This window comes from Alligator sinensis, unplaced genomic scaffold (genome assembly GCF_000455745.1).
Source record: "Alligator sinensis unplaced genomic scaffold, ASM45574v1 scaffold1322_1, whole genome shotgun sequence".
In the NCBI taxonomy this organism is placed as follows: domain Eukaryota; kingdom Metazoa; phylum Chordata; order Crocodylia; family Alligatoridae; genus Alligator; species Alligator sinensis.
In genome coordinates this window covers 1,078,991-1,102,123 of record NW_005842116.1, presented here as the reverse complement: position 1 = coordinate 1,102,123, position 23,133 = coordinate 1,078,991, and the positions used below count along the sequence as shown (strand labels likewise).

Here is a 23,133-nt window from a genome sequence, read left to right as displayed (position 1 = left end):
GCTCTCAGTGGGACATAAGATGGCTGGTTACCTGCCCAGCCTGTTCTGGGGATTCATCACACTTGGCAGGCTCATCTCCATCCTGTTGTCCTACAGAATGAAGCCCACAACCATGGTCTTCATAAATGTGGTAAGGCCAGCTCGCCTATCACCCTTTGCATGCTTTAGACTTAGAGGGGTAAGACATCCCAAGCTGATTCTGCCCCTCGGTTGCTGTAGCTAACCTAGTGCAAAGAGGCTGAGAGTAGATGACGACTCAGAAGTGTACAAACCACTGATTTGGGCTGCTTTCATGGATTTGAAAGCAAGAAAGAGCCCAACGTGTTGGAATGCAGCGGAAGCGTTTAGTGAAGCAGTTGTCATCTTAATTTACTGGCGTGGTAGCGTACCGCGGGGGAATCAAATCCTTAATTATTTTAATGCAGCCCATCATACCTGCTGCAACTGTGATTCTAGTGCCCCTCAGCTCTGTAGCAGTAGTAATTTAAGTAGGAGCCCTCCAGCTTGTGTGTGCTGTTATCCAACTGCTAGGCAGCTTAATGATGACAAATGCAAACTAATGCCCCCTGGAAGGAATAATTTTAACTGCTCCCTGTATTTTTGCTGGGTTCTAAATGAAGTGTAATCACTTGGAGACAGCGTAGGCAGTTCGGTGAAATGCTGCGCTCAGCATACAGCTGTGGTCGCAGAGCAAGCCTCGTAGGGACGCAGGAAGAGGTGGACACAAAATACTGTCGCTGGTATTAGTGCTGCGCATTCCTCTACAACAGTGGTTTTCAACCTGGGGTCCACAGTCTGTCTAAGGTGTCCACGAAAGATGACTATCATCAATCAAAAGTATGCGAGCACTCACACTTACAATTCAAAGGGGTCCACACCTCCGGTCGAAATTTCCAAAGTAGCCTGCACCTCCATTCAAATTTTTTAGGGGTCTGCAAATGAAAAAAGGTTGAAAACCACTGCTCTGCAGTACCATGGTAACTATGACGCAAATAAAAAAGGATAGGGCAGAAGTGGAATGAGGGTCACCGACAGATGACAACAGCTATGATAGGGGTGAAAAGATACAGAAATGTTTTGGTTAGAAGGAGAGGTCCATAACTTGAAGGGGTACGAACCCGTCCCACTTTCTTGTCTTGTCCAGTGTGGAGATACTCGCACTTTCTTTTGAACTGCGTCTCTGGACATACGGCATAATCGTTCTCGGGAGCTGAGGGCTGGGCGTGTTGGCTGGTGCTGATCTGGGGGTCATTGCTGGACCTGCAGAACTTGTTAAAAGTTTTGCCGCTTGCTTTCATGGGCGTTGCCCATGGCTGGAAAACTACCTGCCTCTTTGACGCTGAAAGCCTTGAATAATGTCTGCTGTAGTGCTGTCAGCTGTTGTAACGTAATATTAATTTGAGGGGTGGCGTTTAGATTCTTGACCGTGTTGTGCGTGCGTGTTTGCGTTCCTATGTATCCATCATTCAGTCCCCAGGGAATTCAGGAAAAAAACCTCCTATGGTGTTAGGCTGGGATTACAAAAATGTGCGAGCTCCCTCTGCTGGACTCTCGCCGATTTTGGTCGCACCTGCAGACAAATAAAGAAATAGCAAAAAATTGCTTTTAAACTCCGTTAGAAATGAAGCAGCCTCTAATAAAGCGGAGGGGGCAAGCCATCCATTCTTCTCCTCATGTCTGCAAGGTCTTGCTACCACTTGTGTCCCAGCTGGGAGCCTGCTGGATTTAGGCCACGGGGATGATTAAGGCACAGATGCTGAGCAGCTCAGAAGTGCTATGGAGAGCATGTCCAGAATGAAGCCTGATAAGGACGATCCGTCTGACTTCCAGGTTTCCAAAATGTGCCCAACTGCCCCTCGGCCTTTGCCCATACAAAGTGAGAACAAATGATTGACCAAAGTCAGACAGGAGCTGCCTGAACCATTTACTTCCATAGCTGTTGAGCCCCCTTTTCCAGCAACAGAGATCCTTTCTGCCTGCATGGCCCGGTATAGATTTCCCTTCCAGCTCCTTCCTTAATTAAAAGTCCCAGCACCCCGACCGCACTGCTTACTGCGTTTCCTGGAAGTGACTCTGAGCTTATGTTGTTGCAGGTCGGAGTGCTTGTAACTTTCCTCCTGCTCCTGATTTTCTCCCACAGCGTTGCCTTCCTGTTTGTGGGGACAGCATGCCTGGGCCTGTTCCTCAGCAGCACCTTCCCCAGCATGCTGGCCTACACCGAGGACATCCTGCAGTACAAAGGTAAGCCGATGCAAGAGAGGGGCCCTGCACCCTGCGTTGCTTGAACAACCCCAGGGGAGGCGCAGTAAAAGGACCCCAGGCAGCAGTTCCAAGGGTAGAGCAGGCTGGTGAGCTAAGTGTGGACAGAAAGGGCTGATCTGTGCAGGCCTAGACACATGCCAGAGCAGGCACTTAGCTCAATGGCAGGCTGCTAACGACCCAAGGGGGTCCTGGAAATCATGTGGGTGCTTCCAAGATGCATGGCTCTAGGGCAGCTGCATCATGTCCCAGTCATTGAACAGTGTCAACTGCAGTGATGGGAACCTCATTCGGTTTAGGAAAACCACTGAGCTTCAACATGTAGGAAATCATGTGCTCTAGCGAGGAGTTGGATTACACAGGGCTGTTACCAGCCTCCATGCCGTGAGGCAACCACAGCACCTGGCTCCTTTCACGGAGGTGGGATACAGTGAAGGAGCAAAGCCAATCGAGGTAACATCACTGCATGCACAACCACCTGGGCTGAGCAGACCAGGAACCTGGGGGAGATGTGGCTGCAGCTGTTAGCACGCAATGCCTTCTCTTGCACTACTGTGTCAAGATGCTCTTGGCCAGATCTGACATTACAACTTACCACTTGTTTCCAGGCTGTGCCACGACGGTGTTGGTGACTGGCGCTGGCTTCGGAGAGATGACGCTACAGTTACTGGTGGGGTCGGTAAGTGCAGAAGGGAAAGCAGGGAACCACAGAGAGCTGCATTCAAGAGGCTGGAGTAAGACTCGCATTTGCAACAGCTCTTGGAGAATCTGTCTCCAAGGAAATGTAGGAGGGAGGCATTAACTCAAGACTACCAGCAGCCATTTCTAGCAGTTGCTGTATGGCGCTACGTTCTTCCTCGCTGCCGAGGGGTTTCAGTGTTAAGGGCAAAGAAAGAGGCTTTTGCATTCTTTAAGTATATATAGGAAATGGTGCAACTACTCCAATAGTCTGCCCTCTTGGGTTCTTTTATGCCTCTGCCCACTTCCGTTATAGCAGGTGTCTTGTTACCACCACATCAGCGGTGAAAATTTAGTTGCTAGCCTGAAATACAATGAAGGAAACAGCTAGCCAGCAATGGCAGAGACCCAGCTGCAGAGCCGCTGTCAGGTCGCGCTGGGGCCCTTTCCCACAGAAGCCGGTGTAACTTTGGTGGGGATAACAACCTGACGCTGGGAGAAAAAGGAACACGTCATCTTCAGCCAGGAGCCAGGTCTTAATGAGGACGCTGCTTTTTTGTCTTATAAGCATTCATGTCACATAGGGATGCTTGCAAACAACATCTAGATTGATATATAGCAAGACTCTCTCTACCCAACCCATCTCTTCCTGAGCCTGAGAAAACAGATGGGGCTTGGAGCTTGCCCTGGGGGTCAGTAGGTTGGAGTCCACGTCCTGTGCTGAGAGAGGCAGAGCTAAGGGTCTTCCTGTATTCACAAGGGACAGGGCTGGCTCAGGCAGGTATTATAACCCAAACAGCTGCTCTTCCCCCCGCGCTCAGTGGGACCTGCTGTCCCTCTCTAAGCTGTACTGAAGACCCCCATTTCTTTTTGCTGCAGATTATCCATGAGCAGGGCAGCTACAGTTTCCTGGTCTGTGGGATGATCTTTGGAGGTTTGGCCTTTACTTTCTACAGTTTCCTCCTGTTTTTCCACAGGATGCACCCCAAGCCCTCATCAGGTAAGAAATGGCAGCACTTAACCCTGCTTCAGAATGAGAGGAAAAGTGACCTGTGCCTTAGCCTAGACCAGGCGCGCAGCGGTCCAAGCAAAATGCAAGGAAATGTTTATTCTGCTGCTGCTTCCCGTTCCCTCTTCCTGCTTTGACTTGCCCACAAAGCCCTGGCAGCCACACGCCTGAGTTTGCTTTCTTTGCTATGAGGAGGAGAGGAGGCGTGTTTGTGGGGTGGGGAGGAACAGCAGAATAGGAGATGATGCTGAGAAAGAAACCGGGATGAGCAAATCCTGGTAAAGCCGTAGTCTCCCAGCCAAACCCAGGGATCAAGGTCTTTCTTGCCTGCAAACCCAGGCAGTGGCTCTGAAAGCCAGGGCTGACAAGGGAGGTCTCATTTATTACCTCGCTTGGCCTGGTCACTAGCTACTTCAATAGTTCCAGCTTTCTAGCATCTCTCATGCTAAAGTGACAGCATTGGCTCATCCCTTAGAGTGGAGGATAGAAGCAGGACCCTGCTTTAAAACAACCCCCCTCCCCTCTTACTTTTCATGGTCCAGCAGCAGGGACCTCTCAGGACTGAGGGCTCAGTGGAGGAAAGCAGAGCGGTGCTGTGCTGCGCCTGCTCAAACAAGAGCCGTTGTGTAGTTCAACACCATCCTCTGTAGAAGCAGACTCAGACAAACCATATCAGCAAAGCTGGTGCAGAATAAAGACAGGAACCTCGAATGAACAGCTGGTGTGCTTTGAATTCAGCCCCTACCTTATTTCACCAAGTCTTCCCCTTAACAGCACTGGACCAGCCACTCTAAGTGGTGCTGCAAAGGGTGTGCAATACGGCAGGAGCTCTCATCTCTGTGGAGGAAAATGCATGAGCTTAGATTTTTAATGGATGTTAGGATTACACAGACTGATTCACTTGTCAGTGCAATATTCCTAGGTGTGTAATCTTGATTTGCAGATCCGGATGCCTCACCTGACAAGCCAACAGCAACAGACGACTCTGGACTTTATCAGCAATAAGGCAGCCCGGCCCTAGACGAGGGTTTGTCTATATTAGCAATAAACACCTGCAAACAATTGAGCGTTATTTATAAGGATGATTTCACATTGTGGCTAAATTGCCCTTGTGTTCTGCAATCAAAAATCAAAGCCAACAGCCACCTTCCAAGACGAAGAGCAGCAGGATGTTGCTCGTGTCTCAGACTCGTGCATTCAGGAAGAATACAGAGCAGCAGACTGAAGCCGGGCCCCTATCTTCTAGGAGGATGACAGAACAAAACTTGTAAGTTGGATTTCCCAGCTTCTGCCAAGAACAAGATGGGGGTTCTGTGTCTGTCCCTAATCCGTATGTAGTATGAAGTATCCCCTTTGTTCAGTCACTAGATTTCTTGGATGCTGGAAAATTTCTGTCTCCACAGTCCTGATGACCAAACAGCATCCTCTAAGTACTACAGAACCACCTTCAGCAAACTGCTGCACAGAGCAGCACAACCTTCAAATGGCGATTCCCTTTGGGAACGCAGGCACGCACTCCTAGCAGGATCTGGCGATATTTTTGCACAGTGGGTAGTTGTTGTATATTCTATGGTACCAGCTCTGTTCACCGAGGCAGTCCAAAATCAACAGGCTGCAGCAGGCTGAGTATTTAACTCATTAATTTCTGTAGCAGATGAAAGAATGAGTTACGATGGTTTACTTTGCTCAAGTCATTAAGTTCGCTGCTATAGTGTCTGTCTGTAGGAACGCTGGAATTGAAACTTCCATCTGAAATGGAAGCAGAGGGGATCCAGCTTCCAGCTGTTTGATCTGTGCAATCCCTTCTAGAAAAGGTGCCTTCCCTGAGGTACTGCAGAAACCCAGGAATGACGTTACAAGCAAGTGATAGCCTTGAGAAAAGGACTTTGATTGGGGGAGGAGTGTGAAGAGATGTATGCAACGTTAGTGCAACTGGACTCATTTTTGCTCCCAACTGCTGTATGAGGTTGTATATATGTAAGTGTGTATATACAGCAATGTTAATTAAAGAAGTGATGGATTGCTATATTCTCAATAGACTGAGCATGACTGACCAATCTCTCCTCTGGCCAAGCAGTAGTGGCTGTGTGTGAACTGCAGGTTTTCTCCATTCCTCTGCATCTCCGGTCTGAATTGCTAATTGTGGCAGGCTGCCATGAGAATGGTACCAGTGGCTTCTAGGTTTCTCAAACTTCAGTACGTGCAACAAACCCACCAAGTCTGCATGAGTCCATGGGCTCTGGAATGAGCCTCTTGCCTTCCCTTGAAGGCACTGCTTCCTGTGAGCCTAGCTGGTGGGACTAAGGCTAAACCCAGTTAAGGTGAATGGATGTGAAAAGGGTTACCCACAGGTGTCTTCCAGGAGGAACAGCTTTTATCCAATGGTTTTGGCTGCTGGTTTTTTTCAGTTCAGGAAGGCAATGTAATTCCTTTGCATCACCGCATGGTGCCACCCTCGTGCTACATTTCTGCATGGCAGGAGAGCCGATCCTGGCAACTGTCCAGCATACACCTTCCTTTATACCCAGCAGCTGAGACTAGGAAAAATGGAGCACTGCAAAGGCTCTGACGGGAGGAAAATGCTCATCCTAGCAGAGGGGCTCAGAGAGAAATCCTTCCCCACTGCCAGAGCACAGGTGCTCACCACTTATCTGCCCCCAGGGAAAGAAGCTAAGTAGCTTTCTCCACTGATCCAAGCCATGCCATGCTCCTATACAGTACAGGCTTAAGGCTCTTCTCAAGTGAGAAGAGATATTAGCTGTACCCAGGGCCGTGACTGCACAAGGCAGACAGTGGCTGCTACAGTTAGGTACTCCACAATAAGCACCACTCAGCCGTGATGGAATAAGCTGCCTTGCACTTACTGCAAAGCAGCTGATGCTTTATAAGTAAAATTGCACCCAGGCTTTGCCTGTGGTAACGTATTTGCATGTCCAAGCCCAGTGTCTTAGCCTGCTGCTGTTGCCCTGCAAAAACATTTGCCACAAAGCAACATTTCACCTTCCCTTCCCTAACCCTCGGCAATGTAAATCCACCACCTTATCTTCAAATCCTTAAGCACACTATTTGCTGGCAAACCTCCTACCTGGAGGGAGACAGCGAGGAGCTCTGGCAAAAGGACAGTGTAATGCTACACACCTGGCAACATCAGCTGGGTCTTTCCCTCTTGTGCAAGACACAGGGAAGCCAGCACCTCTGCGAACAGACAGGGTAGCTCTGGTGAGGAGCACTCTTGTGATCAGGGTGTTAATTGTATTGTCTCTGCTGCACCTGTAACTCTCAGTTTCCTCTACAGGAGAGAAGAGCAGCAAGATCAGGAACTTTTGTTAAAAATATTTATTTAAAAAAATACAATTGTTTTGCATGTCTGGTTGCACATCTCTCTTAACATATGACTGACTTGAATAAATTCGCTATAATGCTTTTTAAAGCCAGCTTGCATTATTATACAAAGCAAACCCCTCTGTCAGTTCTTACACAAAATAGTTCTTTTAACCAGTCCCCCCCATTTTTTAAAAAAAAGATTGCCGTACATTCGTACATTTAAATTTTGTTTTTTTTGCACAAAATTTGAAGCCATAGAAAAAAAAAAAAATCACCTGATTCCTCAGGAAAGACCTTCATGACGTTTGCATGTACAAAACCCAGCACGTGGACCTTTAAAACAATATTGGTTAAAACCTGCAGCGTCATCACATGGCACTTCCTCAGAGACTGATCCTGTAGCTTAAGAGTTTAAGACTAATTTGGCCCTCCAAATTCTTGTCAAACCTGAAATCCACTTGGAGAGCTCAGTACCTGCTCTACCAGGACCCAAATGGAGTAAAATTATATTTTGATGAACTTTAATGGCATTTTAACATGCTGAAGGTCTCCCTAATCTCTTATGCTGGGAGGATAAATAAAAGCAGTTTAGTAACACTGAACAGTTATTCAAAACTTTGGCTATTTATGCACTTGCATTACATACCAGCATTGTTTTCTTTTAAACACAATGGCATTAAGATACTGGATATTATAGAAGGTACAGTTATCAATAAGAGAGAGACTGAGAAACTACTTTCTCCCCAGTTACCTTTATCCTAGTGTAATCAGAGCATCAGGACAATGCAAGGTTGCCGTATTTATCCAACACTGAGAGATAGGACAAGCCTCGGATGTAGCAGAAATTGGCTTTGGCAGTTGACTCAGTACAAAATTAAAGTGCTATTCTAGTCTAGAAAGAATAACTGAAAATGGCATCCGTTTCCCATGCCCCAGATCCTGAATTTGGGGAAAAAATATGTTCAGTCACTAATGTTTGGCTCTACACAGCCAGCTGAGTCACAGGGAGCAAACCGGATTGTACTCCGAGTTTAAAAATCAAGTTCGAGGGCACCAGCTGGCCTTGTGCTGCACCAGTTCACTATCAGTGAAAACCCTGGGGCCGGGCTGGTGTATGCGGCCACAAGGTGAAAAGCACCCAGCTCCACCTTCCAATCTGAGGCTGCAAAAGGGTTGGGGGGTTTTAAGCCCTGTAAATAAAGCAAAACTTGAAAAGCTTCACTGAGCCGATGCTTGTCCTATTACTCCCATTTGAAGTCACTTTGCAAAGTCGACCTGCACTTTAAAAAAGTACAGAGAAGGAACCGCATGTTACCGAAGCCGATCAGATTCCTGATGCACCCCACATGTCAAACACTGCACCCCCTTCAACTGAGCCCTTTAGATTAAAGCAAAAAACCTACAGAGCCAGCTTCTAAGGTGGTACAAATCAGAGCAACTGCCCTCAAGTCAGGGTGGCTGTTCGGTTTACTGACATCTCGACAATATTATTCAAAACCTCTATTTAGATGGCATCAGCGCCCGGATTCTCAGCCTTCCCAAAGTCTCTTGCTCATTAACTATCCCTGATCGGAGCTGTTTCCCCACCTTAGAGCACTTCTGGCTGCCCTGATACAAGCCCATGCAGATAACCAGTCCTCAGTCCTCACTGTACACAACACTATACAGGTTTCTTCTTTATTCATCTCTATCGCTAAGAATATACATCTCTGCTATAAACACAAAAGGTAAGGGAGAAAGAGCATTAGAATGTGCTACTGTACCTATCACAAAGCACTGTGACGTACATAAGGCCATCTGGTAACACTGCAATAGAAATACAAACGAGTTTTTTCAAAGGGAGCTTTAGAATACCACAATTTTTCTTGTTTCTTACTACAATTTACATCCTCAACAACGTTTACAGAGAATTAACATCAGAATCTAGTACATCTTATATAAAACTTTGTGCAACTGAACAACAGCAGAACAAAAAGTCAACACAAGTCTATAAAGCGGTTTCAACGCCTGTAGATTGAAGACGTACTAGCCCCAAAAATTACAAACATCTCAAGGCGCCTACAAGCAAAACTGGGCATTTTAACCCACTCCCCCCCTGCCCCACCACCCCCAAACACACACAGTACAAGTTTAGAAACCATGCAGAGGCTGTCCAAAACACCTTCCTCTATGAAAAAGCCTGACAATTAGAGCTTCCAGTTACCAGTATAGTGCTACTCTAAAGTACTGCTCAAGGACCGAACTGGGCTACAACTGAATACCTGCCATATTTTTCCTGTCCACACCACTTACAGTGAAGACAGCGTCATCATTACGAGCCCCCTGTTCTCCGGAGGTTCAGAATGATGCTGCCGAAATTAAATCTTCTGCAAAGTCTCAACTGAGAATATTTTTCTAAGTTTTAAAAGAAGCAACTTAAATTTGGTTAAGTAAGTTCCATGAGCATCAAACCACTTTAAGACACTTTCTGGAAGATTTACATCAGATCAGATGTTTAAAAAAAAATTAAAAAATTGGCAAGCATTGAATATGTAACATAGCAAAATGGATTTCAGTTCTGCTTTCTACTAAACACACAAAACTTCAAATGTGCAAAACCCTTAAAAAGTGGCAACTGCAAAGTGCAGTACTTATCCTCGATATATATTTTAGACATTACCTGCTACAAGTCTGGAAACTAATAGAGAACGAATCTATGTCCCTCAAAAAGTGTGCGTGTGTGCATGTGTGTGTGTGTGATGGTTTCCGTAAGTACAAAGTTCTTCCAGTCTCAATTAAACATGTACAAAAAGCAAGACCAAGTCCCTAAACTGTCAAAAACTGTATAGTTACCAAGGTGGCTGGAGTAGCCATCAATCAGCTGACATATTTTCCATTCTTTTGATGGGAGGTTGAAAGGAAGTCTAATAATCAAATGAGTTATTTTCCTGGCTTTTGTAGAACCATCTGAGTTAAAGGCTGATATCCCATCTTAACTGTCACGAGGGAGGGGAAACTTAATAGTCTGCAAGGTTTTTTTGCTCTTTTTCCTTACCTGGTGCCACAGTTTAAAGCATTGTTATGGTCAGGAAACCTGTCCTGTAAAGAGGATCAAGATCCCACATGGAATGTGTCCCTCCCATGTCAGCCTGTTCATTGTACAAGACAAAACCACAGCATTTCTAACGTCAAGCTCTGGCTATCTGAAGATCAAGTTCTGTTCTTTCCGCTTCACATGGCACCAGAGAGACAGCCAAGAAATTCAAGTGGCGAGTCTGCTGATGATGCACGAGGCAGAGTGCAATGCTGCTTTCCTTCCTGCAGCTACAACGGCTCTGGGGTGCGCTACAAGTTGGTAAATAGGGGAGGAGGAATACACTCACAAGGACCCGCCTGTCCAGAACCAGCCTTCAAGAATGCCAACAAAAATAACCGTCTCAAACATAACCACGATGCGATGCGACTGGAAATCCCCTCAACCAGCCAGCTCGCTGCCATGAGCCAAGAGCTCATATCCAACGAAGAGACTTTGTGAAAGAACTGCATTAAAACCCTAAGTATAAAAACACTGGTCACTGCTTTTCCTCTTGTAATCCTCCTTTGACTGCCACTGTATTTGGCATCGTACATGTTAACCATTACTTATCCCCCTGGCACTGACCAAATGCTTCCACATCAAACAGAAATTTTGTCAGCCCCCTTCAAAATAAGCAGCAGCCATCGCATTCACCATCACTACATTAAATCACCGTTAAAACCATTTCACTAGGCTGCCTCTTTTGAGCAGATCCTACTGCACCTTTCTAAAGTATCTAGAATCAACTTCCCAAAGACCACGGTTGTGTGAGTGATGGAAGTTCAACCTTGCTGCTGCAGGATGGGTCCTGGGGTTTCTCTCCAACAGGCAAGCTGTGCACTGTGCCTCCTTCTTTAGGCAAGATAATGGGATGGATTTGGTAGCCGTGACACGAAAAGAAATGCAAAACTCTAGAACTCTTGGTTCAGAGATGATACCTCTTATTAGATCAACTAAGAAACCACAAAAAAAACATCCTCTCCAAACCAAGAGTTCTAGAGTTCTGCATTTCTTTTAGGCGAGATAAAGCACACAACCTCATGTCTCAGAGACCCCAAACTATACGGATGTCTTATGCATGAAAACCAAGGAAAGAAACAGAGCAAAATTCTTTGAGAGACCCATAAACCCAAATAATCAAATGTGAACGTCTGTCAATCTTGACAACATTCATTAGCTACTGAAATAGTCTGATTTCTATTGGACACTTACCAAGCTAGCCTCGTGATACACATGAGATGTATCTTGTAAACAAGCACATATTAAAACTGAAAATAAAATGTTAAATTGTATAGTAAAATGTGATTACATATAAAAATGCTATAAAAATAGTAGCAAAAAAGATCATTAAAAAGTAGATACATGAGTGATAGGGATACCCACTAGATCATCAGAACTGGAACGCAGCACTGGAAAACCTCACTTGAGTGGATCCGAGTTCTACATTTGCCTTCACCCAGAGAATTACAGACTTACTTTAATCAAGTCCTCGTATAAAATTTTGATCTGTTGCAGAAGTGCTTGCAGGAAAGTTGAATGAACGAGAGAGATCCTTGCCAGGGTAACACATGGCCCTGGTTTTGAAAAGTGATTGTGTTGCATAAAGGAAGATGTATGCATATGAGTGATTGTCACTGAGGTTAAACTGAACAAAAGCAAAGGCCAAAAAGAGTGTACGTGCTAGATATCTCTGAGGCTGTGAAATTGTAGCAGAGAGAGAAATTATCCCAAGTCCCTGAATGCCAAGGCCCTTCGCAATGCACATCCCATTCAGAAATGCACTGATGTCAAAGCCCTTTGATATTTGGTGTATAATCAAGAGTTCTGGAATTCAAGGACTCAATCTTTCCTTGCTTCCAAATTGACTGCAAAACATAACCCAAACTAAGGACGGTGCACGAGAACTAGATTCAGCAACTATCTCTGAAGACCAATTTTCAAACGAGCATACAGTCTCAAGTGGCCCTTCTGCTGAACAGACAACCTCCTTCTACATTCCCTTCTGCCTCCCTCGGACTGGGATTGCCCTTCCTGCGGGCAAGTGGATCCGGAACAAACTGGATTCCTCTAGCGGTAGATTATGCTACATACGCCACCTCCCTCAGGGCGCACATCTCCAGCTGCAGGGAAAGCGGTGGGAGATTCAAGCCTCCTAAAAGAAAGGAGCAGATATGGCAGAGGCGGCGGCAGTGCAAGCTCCATGACTCTGCAAGGTTATTATGCAGCAGCAACTGCAACATACTGCAATAGCCATTTTTATTACCTTTTAGCCAACAATGCACAATGACACGATAAAGCTTTAAATAAAATAAAAGCCCCTTATTAAAAACAAGTAACAAGAACCGCAAGATCACCCTGAAGGAAGCTGGGAGGGTAGTAGAGACTCACAGAAAGTTACACCTACACCATGTGTTGTCAGGAATGTTCCTATCCCAAACCGCTGGCAGTCGTGGCCTTGTCAATAAGCATGTGTTTACAAGCTCTCTCACTAATGAGGCAACATGTACAAGACCAAGTCACTTGTTTAATAGTGATCTGGGAAGTCGTGATGGGGAAAAGCTAAGCAAACTAGCCTCTCCTCAGTCACCTCTGCCTGCTGCCACCCAAGGATACCTGCTGACCGAGCAGCTCTAAAAAGGAGATTTTTTTCTCAGCAGTGATCAGGGGACAAGAGTCTTCTCAATGGTATGTCAGGAAGCAGAAAATCCCAAGAGTGGCAAAGTAACTTTCAATGAAGATGTTATTCCCCAACAGTCAAAACACCACAGTGCCCCAACCCCGTCCCAGCCAGTGCACTACCGAACCCACCGTGGCCACGCTTCCCGTTGAAGCTGCAGAGATGGCATCGCTCTACTGGACCAAGTGAAACTAAAGACTGCCAAAATGGGCTTGCATTTAGTTCTCTTGCACACACATACTGAAAATTTTATAAGCCACAAAAAAAAGGGTAGGTGAGAAAGTGTGTGCACACACCTACACACAGACATACTTTAAACAAAGAACCTTGGCTTGCCTTCAGGGGCACAGGAAGAGGGAAGCAATCAAGCTACAACTCTAGTGCTCGTGACTTTTTTTTTTAAAACAGAATCCTTATTCTGCAATGCCACCCTCCAGGCATCACACTTACTGGGCATAAACTTGGCCAGCCTAATACAACCATCAAAAGTGCTGCTAATTATATATAGATTATATATATAAATCTATATCTATATATCTAGATAGATATATAGATATACACACACCTATACACACGTGCACACCTATATACACACACAGACATACACACACACTTCTTTTTTAGAGCAGGCACATAAGCCACTATATGTAAACCCACAAATCCCAGATGCTTGCTCTCAATTACTACCTGCAGCTTTCTTTCTGCATCACTACCTTAATAACCAGTGAATATTGCACATTGTCATGCTAAGAGCCAAGGGCTTGACTTTTAAGCACTACCTGCTGACGTCCAAAACTGGAAGCAGTAACGTGCTTTAAAAAGTAGGCCGCTCACTACCTCTGCTGACTGTCTGCCCCTCCCTGACACTAGGCATATTCTTTTACTTGTTTTGGGCAAGGGCGTTTAACATCCAATTCTCAAGGGTGATGTATTAAAAGATGAACAATATGGGGTTATGTTTCAATGCTAGAATACAACAGGCCACTTGCACCACATTAAGTCTGGGAAGCGCTCACACGGGTGCGTACATGTACACACACATACACACACACTTAAGAGCTTGCAAAAAGTGCCAAATTGAAAGTCCTGGAGATTTAAGTGCTCTGTTCATCCAAAGGACAGGTGCGATACACAAAGTAGCACTGCAAGCCTCTCTCACCTCCACTGTGGAGTAACCACTCCTATGATCATTCAGTCTTCAGCATCTAAGACAGCTAACAAGGATGCCAATCAGAGGGCACAGTGGTGCCCTCCAGCATTTTCAGTGGACATGCTAGCCAAAAGGTCATTTGAGGCCACCAGGTCATTGCATGTACATTGACAGCAAATGGAAACCGTTGCCTGACAGCTGCTGGATGACAGACCCAAAAGGGTATAAATCCCAATGCCCAAACCCTGAGACATCCCATTAGGAGGCAGAGAGCAGGAGGCAAGAGGGTTGACACTCTCCCTTCCTGTCTCAGCTCCTCCACAAAAGGCTGTCGGAGGTTTTCATTCCAGGTGCAAATCTCACTTCACGAATACTAAAAAACAGCTCCCAAGTACACTGACGGCAAGCCCCACAGGGGCCACCTGGAGACCACGCACGCCTGGACCGTCACACTGATGCAGCTTTCTTTGTTCCTTGCTCTAGCGCCATACACCAAATCTGTGCGTCTGTTATCGACACCCGCTCAAATGAAAAGCAAAGCTCTAAACCAGAACCTGAGACAAGAGCTGGGGCAAGTGGGAGGGGAGGCTCTTCTGTTTTGGGTACCACACTGGCAGGAAAAGAGCAGAACCGTAGTGTTCCTTCTCATTAAGGTCTCCAACGCAGCATCAAGCAGCAGCCTCACCCAGTACCCAGACAGCCCCCACCCCTAGAAACCAGCTACCACTCATAAAACCTTCTCACCGCCAACGTACAGGCTTTGTGCAGATGTGGAGGACCAGGAAATAGTTGGCTCTTAGCATTCAAACAATTCCAGCACCCCAAGCAAATTCCCTTTTGTCTCCAAGCCCTGCTTCCTCACTCCAGGCCTGGGGGGGAATGGAGGCATGTTAGTGCCAACCAACCCACTTCCCAGAGAGGCAGACTTGCTGCCCGACTGCCCGTGTACAACCACAACCAGAAAGTGTCCGCTTCTCACTCACCCTGTCACTAAGTACATCCTTTAAAATGTCCCCCAGTGAGATGAGATTTTTTTTTTGTTACAGCAGATAGGACGTTAGCTGTTTTGAGGATGTTACAGTTGGCAGCCCCATAGAAGAGCTGCATTCAGACCCTCTGACCACGCATTTCTTGGAATACCAGCTTCGCTCACAATTGTTCTTCATCTCATCTAGCAGGAGTGGCAGGAGAACGAAGGGTTTACAGGGTCAGAGAGAAGAGACTTCTTTGACACCATCTGCTGCAATCAATGCAGATCCAGTCACTGCATCACTGACAGAAACCCCCTTTAGTCAAAGCAAAATAAAAAAAAGTCTTCTTAACCAAGGAGGGAGAGAAAAGTCTGTGGAGCCTGGACTCCGATTAAGGCGTTTCCCTGTGCATTCCCAAGATAGTCTTCAAAAAAAAGGGAATTCTGCAAAAGGCATTTTAGCTGGGAATGGCAAATCATGTCTACTTATCATCTCTGTGGAATTATAAATTGCTCATTTAAAAACATGGATTACACTGAACGTCATCTCTTTCCCTTGCTCCCCAATTTGTCCTTCTGTGAGGTCATGTGCTATGTCTTCTGCAGGTCTGGGGAAAATGGGCCAGGGGTGGAAGGTCCATCTAGTCCAGAGAGAGTGAATGGGCCGTGACTGTTCAGCACTGATGGAAACTAAAAAACAAAAATCAAACAATTAGGGAAGTTGGGTTTGGTTTTTTTTTAATTTTCTCTTTATTCTTGTGCCTGACTCCTTGTGTAAGGCAAAGCCCTGAAGGCTTTGAGAAAGTCTGTTGACTTCCTCCCCCTTTCCAAACCCTCATCCAGCCAGGGGAACTTTAAAGATCACTCAGGTCTCTGTGAACCCAAGCAGAACTATCAATGTAGCTGCAGCAGACAGCGATACAGTCTGTCAGCTCTCTACTAAGGATAGCTTGGATCCCGAATAATCAAATCACAATCCACAGCTCTTTAATGCAAATAACTGTACTGGGGAACAAGCGTCCACATGATGCCTCAGTTACTTAACAGGTTATTTAGCCTCTGGGGAATCTGCTGACTCTGCAGACAAATATATTGTCAGGATAGGGAGTTTTAAATGGATGCAAGCTGCAACCTTCATCTCCATGGAAATGTTAAACCTAAATCCCAAACATGAGCAATTAAGTGTCACAGCTGATCTCAGCAGAAATCAAGCGACAAGTGTGCTTATTCCTGTTCTAAGTTGAGACAGGGGATGTACCTTCAACTTCTGCAACCTAACAGCATATTAGAATCATTAAGAATCTCCATCCGAGATGCAATGGACTCAAAATTTCCAATTGCTAGAGTGGTGTGGAAGCCAGGGACCACACGGCAGAAATGTGACCCTAATTACCCCAAAATATACATCTCTCCAAGGCAGACCCGCTCCTGGGATTATGCATGTTTGTTTAGTGTACTTTGATGGGGAAAGCAAAACTAAAAAAAGCTAAAGAGTCCCAACTAATCAATCTACAATGGAAACAATTCCCATGGAAAGTGGAAGCTTGTATTTGATATTTAAACCAGTGAGATGCCAAATTTAGAGTGTAGGTTGCAGATTAGTGAAAGTAAACTTCCACTGAGCTTGAACTGTCCCTCCAAAGCTAACAAAGTTGAGAGATGGAAACAGAAGTCACTGGGCTTCTTCCTATTGTTGAATAATTATCCTCTGAGGCAAAGGGAGCTTTCAAAGGTGGAGAGTTGGGAGTTACTGGCCACACATGCCTTTATTATCGATTAACTGAAGTAACCAATTTGTAATTAAAGTTGGGAAATACTGGCAATGATTGGCGGCAAGACTGCTGCAGTTTACAACAAAAAATTTGGCATACTCTTGCAATCAACATTTTAGACCAACTGTACCCCTCCCTGCATTCCTGAGACATCACAAATCTCACAGGCACTTACCTGAAAAAGGGTGTTAGCACCTTGCAACCTGGCTGGACTGAGAGGGGCAACTGGACTGAGTGTACTCCAGAAATGGATACTGGAGAGCAAGGGGCTTGGGGTCAGCAAGATGGGAGTCTGCAAGATACACACAACAGTCATGAATATTGTACATCAAGTCCTACTATCTTAGTAATGATATGCACGTGCCACACTAGGAAGTCTTTACCAGTCTACTAGATAAGTAAAGAGCTCCTAGTCAGGACGCTGCTATTCAAGTTAAGCAGCGATTTCTCCTGGTATAGTAAAGCCATCACAACTTCACCACAAGCAAATACCACAAGCTATTACCGGAAAAAGTTCACCAGTGCTGGTTAAACTGTATTCAACCTAACAGCTTCTGCCAGCACAGGCCTGTGTGAGGCAGGGGTTTGAAGGCCTGTGCTGGCAGAAGCTGTTAGCTACAGAAAAAAAATTCTGTTGCAAAGAGCTCAGAAAGACCAAAACAGGTCAGAATGCATTTAACGCTGTGGATCCTATTGGAAACCTCTGGGTTTATCTTCTGCAACATGTGTGCACACCTAGCAGGACTAACATTGTATGGCAACCCATGACAACCTTGAAAGGATCTTATGGCACCCCAGGGTGCCGCAAAACCCTGGTTGAGAATCACCACCCTAATGAGAGCTGCTTATCCCTATTTTACAGAGGGAAGAAATGAAACCTGGCTCCCAGTTGCATGCACTCATTGGAACTGAGAAGACAATTTCCATAGACCAGCTCTGGAAATGTAAGCAAAACGGTGTAAAAATCAACGGGCACTTAATATCCAAATGCCTGAGGTGGCAACAAAAAAAATGCAACCAGAGCAAAAATAAGTAGCATCCTACTTCTGAGCACCCTCCAGATTTTCCTGAAGTCTTTACCAGTCTACTAGATAAGTAAAGAGCTCCTAGTCAGGACGCTGCTATTCAAGTTAAGCAGCGATTTCTCCTGGTATAGTAAAGCCATCACAACTTCACCACAAGCAAATACCACAAGCTATTACCGGAAAAAGTTCACCAGTGCTGGTTAAACTGTATTCAACCTAACAGCTTCTGCCAGCACAGGCCTGTGTGAGGCAGGGGTTTGAAGGCCTGTGCTGGCAGAAGCTGTTAGCTACAGAAAAAAAATTCTGTTGCAAAGAGCTCAGAAAGACCAAAACAGGTCAGAATGCATTTAACGCTGTGGATCCTATTGGAAACCTCTGGGTTTATCTTCTGCAACATGTGTGCACACCTAGCAGGACTAACATTGTATGGCAACCCATGACAACCTTGAAAGGATCTTATGGCACCCCAGGGTGCCGCAAAACCCTGGTTGAGAATCACCACCCTAATGAGAGCTGCTTATCCCTATTTTACAGAGGGAAGAAATGAAACCTGGCTCCCAGTTGCATGCACTCATTGGAACTGAGAAGACAATTTCCATAGACCAGCTCTGGAAATGTAAGCAAAACGGTGTAAAAATCAACGGGCACTTAATATCCAAATGCCTGAGGTGGCAACAAAAAAAATGCAACCAGAGCAAAAATAAGTAGCATCCTACTTCTGAGCACCCTCCAGATTTTCCTCATACACCCAACTACTTTCAGAAATCTAATAAAGAATGGCTGAGTAATTGTGTAATGGCTTTCTCTTCCCTTATCTTCGGCAGGTTTAGTTTCTGACAGAGCGAATTTAAGGAAAGCACCTAACCCCAGCTTATTACTTGAAAGAGGCTCAAACCACACAAAACACTGAAAGGGAACAGCCAGATTCCCCACGAGGAAACCAGCCTTCCTTTTCTACACAGAGGTATTACCCATACTGTGCCATCCCTCATGGTACTTTTCGTCAACATTGTCTTAAAAGGTTGGCTGCTGGGTTGAGCGAACATCTTAAAAATACGTTTTCAGAAGTCAGCTGAAAGACAAGGGTACCACACAGCCTTGGAAAGAACCCCAAGTCACCCAGGAAGGATTTTTTAAACATGCCACCTTACCAAAGAACTTAACAAGTAAGGCGATTAGTATCTGTCTTAGTGCATGAAGGGAAGAGGGAACAAACTCCATAAAGATATCTATGGTCTGAACTGCCGAACACATGCCAAGACACAAACCCATAAGATGGCTCATTTCAGATTTGTTTTAAAGAAGGATACAGTGCTCCATTTCAGGAGTCCAAACACAAGCGTCGGCTATTTGTTAGCCACCTATTGCCTCTTCCTCTTATAAAATGCAACAGGAGATGTTAATAGGAAGGACAGGGCAGGTTACCTGTGAAAAAAGTGCTGGAGTAAGAGAAGCAGTTGGGAGAGAAGGGCTTAGTATCCCCAGCGGGCTTGGATCGCTGCCAGTGATGACCAGAGTAGGGGCGAGCTCCAGCCCTTTAGGTTTCTTGGATCGTGAGAAGTGGTTGGCAAGGTCCTTATCCAGCACAGATAAATCCTGCTCTTCGGGCTCTGGAGATGGGTGCTGGAGGTTCTGGGATTGCTCCAGCTGCTGGGAAGCCACGGACTCTATGTCCGTGTCGATATCCAGGTCTGGGTTAGAACTCAAGGGCGGTGACGGGGGAGGGGAAGGGACCTGCAGAGTGGGAGAAATGGAGGATACAGGGGGAGTTGGGGTGAAGCTGGTGGTTAAGTTTGGCAAAGGGGCTGGGGCTTCAGGAACAGTTAGTTTAGGTAGAACAAGCGTCTCCAAGGGCTGGAGAACTTCTTCTGTTCCTGTCGGAAGGGTAGACACGGTGGAAATGGAAGGGACAGTCAGAGCGGGTGAGACCATCAGTGGGGCCGAGACAAGAGGAGCAGCCAAAGGTTTCTTGGAGGGCATGGTCACAAACTTGATGACGGAGGCAGTTGCATCCTGAGCAGGTCTCTTTTCCGGCAGTTTCTCAGCTGAAGTCTCAATCTTGATCGACCTGAAGAGTCTGACACTGGAGGAGTTCAGGGAGTTAAGGGTGAAAGACGAGTACAGGCCCGAGTGGATATAGTCATTGCGGCTGGACGACTTTGCACAAGACTGGGTCTTCTCTTTTCCGCAGTTCTCCATGTCCTTGGGTATGCCGCTGACCTCAGCAAAGCCTGCCACCTCGGCGTCTCCCTCGATCCTGCCCACCACTAACGGGTCCATGTGCAGAATCTCCGGATAAGACACAAACTTGTATACAAACTTCTGTCCGTTCACCTTCTTAATGATATTCTGTGGGCACAAAAAACAAGGTTCAGCCCTTCCCCAAAACTGGCTGCGGGGGGACAGCATTGCTTGCAATTCCAACATTGTGATTCTTACCTCTTCTCACTTCTAGAGTGCCCCACACAGGCCCTGACAGCAGGAGCTGAACCATATCTAAAATGCGTTAACAACAAATGGCCTGAAAGCTGCCTAACCATTTCCCCTAAAAACCCTGTAAAGGAGCTTGACTAGCAAGAAAGAACAGTGGCAGGTTAAAACCCACCAATCACCAGTATCAAAGTCAAAAGTGCAGTGGGCATCATCTAACCCAGGCCACGATCTGGCACAAGCACCTGCAGAATCAGGACCTAAGCATTCAACTGTGACCGCCCATTTTCTTTTGCCTCTTTTCTAAGAGGTTTAAAAATAAGAAGCTGGAGCATTAAGCTGAACTGAATGCTAGCTAACAGTTAGTTCAATACATCTAAGCAGCATTTTTTACCATTTGTTGTGGTATTTACTGAAACACTGCACACGCATTAGCGGCCTAAGCGGATTCTTACTTATTGTATAACAATTACTGAGTACTGAAGAGTTTTTAATACAAGAACAGATTAAGGAAACTGTGCTGTTCCAGCAACAATAAGCTCCGAGCAGCACACCACCTGCTACAAGCTCACAGTTACCTCAGGAACTGGGTGTTATTTTCTTATCTCTTACACCCACACAAGAACAGTTGTGGGATAAACCACTTACTGAGAGGTTACTGCATTAAGGTCACTACCCGCTGGTATAATTCTGCTTCAGCTGCTTCAAGCCTTTCTTCAAAGCATGGGTGTTATCGAAGAGGAAGATTTTTTAACAGGCAACCAGAATCAAGAGCATTAGCAACATAAGAGAAGCAACTCATTCTCTACTCCGCAGCTAGTGTTATATGCTGGGTACGAAGAAAAATCAGGACACCTCCTTTAATCCACGCTGACACCTATCCCCTTGAAGGGAATCAGAAAGGAAGCAAAGCGCTTTAGGCAGAAGCTAGGAGCAACGTGGATAAGGATGCGAGGTGGACGAAGGGGCCCCATTACCTTCACGTAGTAGTATCTGAGCGCACGGCTGAGTTTGTCGTAGTTCATGCTGGGCTTGTTCTTGCGGATCCCCCACAGCCGGGCCACCTCCTCCGCCTGCAGCAGCTTGAACTCCCCGTCGTTGGAGGTCCAACAGATGATGTGCTTGTTCCGGGGCTCCTGGAGGAGCTGGAGGAGGAACTGCCACAGGGTGATAGCACTGTCCATAGCAGTGAGCTGAAACGAGACAGGCGATGGGCTATTAAGAGCACTGTTCCCCACATTTCTGTCGCATGGGTTAAGCGTAGGGATATTATTCCCCAAGGGAGCAGAAGTCAAAATTATTAGTCACCAGCTGTGGAAGATGTTCCCTGCAGAAATGAGCGCCTAGAAGCCAGCTGCCTTGCCTCCTCCCACATGGCAGTCTTTTTCACAAGGGCTATATTTAACCTCATTTAACTAAATTGGGTCACTTTGGGTAAGTCGCATTGAGTCATTAGCGAAAAAAAAGATTTCTAAATCGCTCTATGTTCACACTCTGCTGACTTGTGTTGCCTCCTGAGAAACAGTGCACACACATACACAAAACCCCACACCCACTTTTTCCTCCTCTTCTCCCTCCTACTTCCCAACTCTTGATCTTTGGGCAGAAATGGTAGGTCACAGCTACAGTTGGCAAGAACAGAGATATGTCACAGACCAGTATTCACATGCCGCTGCTCCTTATTCACAGAAAAGGTCTCGAGCCCCAGGTCTCTCTCCATTCAAATCCCATTTCTTTATTATACCCACAACCCCCAGCTCTCGCTCGTCCCAGAGTAACTTGTTTGCAGACCTGCAGCCAGAGATGGGAAGCAGGACTGGTCTACAGAGGAACAGCGGACCCCACTTATAGGTATCTGAAGTGCATCATTGATTTAAGCGCATAACCCAGCACCAGCCCCAATGTGTTGCCTGTTGCTGACACTGTAAGAGACACTGCTATCTGCGTGCTGGTTAAGGGCATGGGAACTCCTCTGCTGGGAACTCTCCGTAAGGGAACCCAGGGCCTTAAACTGTATAACAGGAGCAACGAACTAGGAACCTGCGACTCCAAGGCAACTAAAGCAGCCTGGAGCTGACCAGGCCCCACGAAATTCAAGGCTGCTACCAGAGGCCTAAAGCACTCAAACAAGGTAAGGAGCCTTAAGGATGTGTCAAAAATTTAGTGCAGGCTATTTCAGTTAAGGTTTATGGTTTACAATGGCTGGGATAAATGCAGAGTCCAGGTAAATGCATAGCTATTCATCTCCAAACTATGTATTTAAATGCAGCACACTGTAAAAGCTAAGGTATAAGTTAAACAGAAAATTGTATATGTGAGCTCTTGGTCTGGAACTGAAGTGGTTTTGATTTAACTTAAATTCCTTTCAATGTGACCCAAGGAAAATTTTTAAAAAACGGACTGCTCTTATTCCAGACTAGCAGAATCCTTACAGAGAACTGTACTGGGACAGCCAGAAGCAACAGCGTGTATTCAGGTGACTTCTAGCACAGTAACATCTGGACGTGGCTCACACGTGTAGGAATTCACGGAGCTACACCCAACAATGCCTGGGCAGGTGAAATGGTGCCAGTATTGTCTAAGATCCATGCACGCACCTGCTCAGGTGAACACAAGATTCAGCCAGAACTGCCAGTTCATACTTTAGCGAGAAAGTTTTTTATTCCAATTTCTTAACTGCCCCATGCATATCCACACACGCACCAGAAGGCAGCTCTATATAAGGAAGAGAGGCGACAGTCTGCATGTCAGGGCTTAGCATTTACTCAGCCCTGTAAAAGGATT

General features: G+C 45.9%; 2 protein-coding genes across 4 annotated transcripts in view; one reads left to right on the top strand and one right to left on the bottom strand.

Moving 5' to 3' along the window:
• Positions 1 to 7,091, top strand: part of MFSD4A (major facilitator superfamily domain containing 4A) — a gene marked incomplete at its 5' end in the record, with an annotated part of 23,674 nt that extends 16,583 nt beyond the window's left edge. Inside the window, 5 exon segments of the mRNA XM_006024792.3 lie at positions 2 to 130; positions 2,094 to 2,241; positions 2,868 to 2,938; positions 3,817 to 3,937; positions 4,890 to 7,091. Of these exon segments, the coding sequence (XP_006024854.1) occupies positions 2 to 130; positions 2,094 to 2,241; positions 2,868 to 2,938; positions 3,817 to 3,937; positions 4,890 to 4,951 (531 nt within the window).
• Positions 7,092 to 7,116: 25 nt separating this feature from the next.
• The window catches only part of ELK4 (ELK4, ETS transcription factor), an 18,005-nt gene continuing 1,988 nt past the window's right edge, over positions 7,117 to 23,133 (bottom strand). For 2 of the 3 annotated variants that reach the window (XM_006024760.3, XM_006024761.3), the window contains exons 2-5: positions 21,327 to 21,542; positions 19,345 to 20,268; positions 17,070 to 17,186; positions 7,252 to 15,812 (exon numbers count right to left, since the gene is read on the bottom strand). In XM_006024760.3, coding sequence (XP_006024822.1) covers positions 15,714 to 15,812; positions 17,070 to 17,186; positions 19,345 to 20,268; positions 21,327 to 21,533 — 1,347 coding nt within the window. In that variant the 5' untranslated portion in view covers positions 21,534 to 21,542 and the 3' untranslated portion in view covers positions 7,252 to 15,713. The other variant, XR_003094323.1, reaches the window with a different exon arrangement.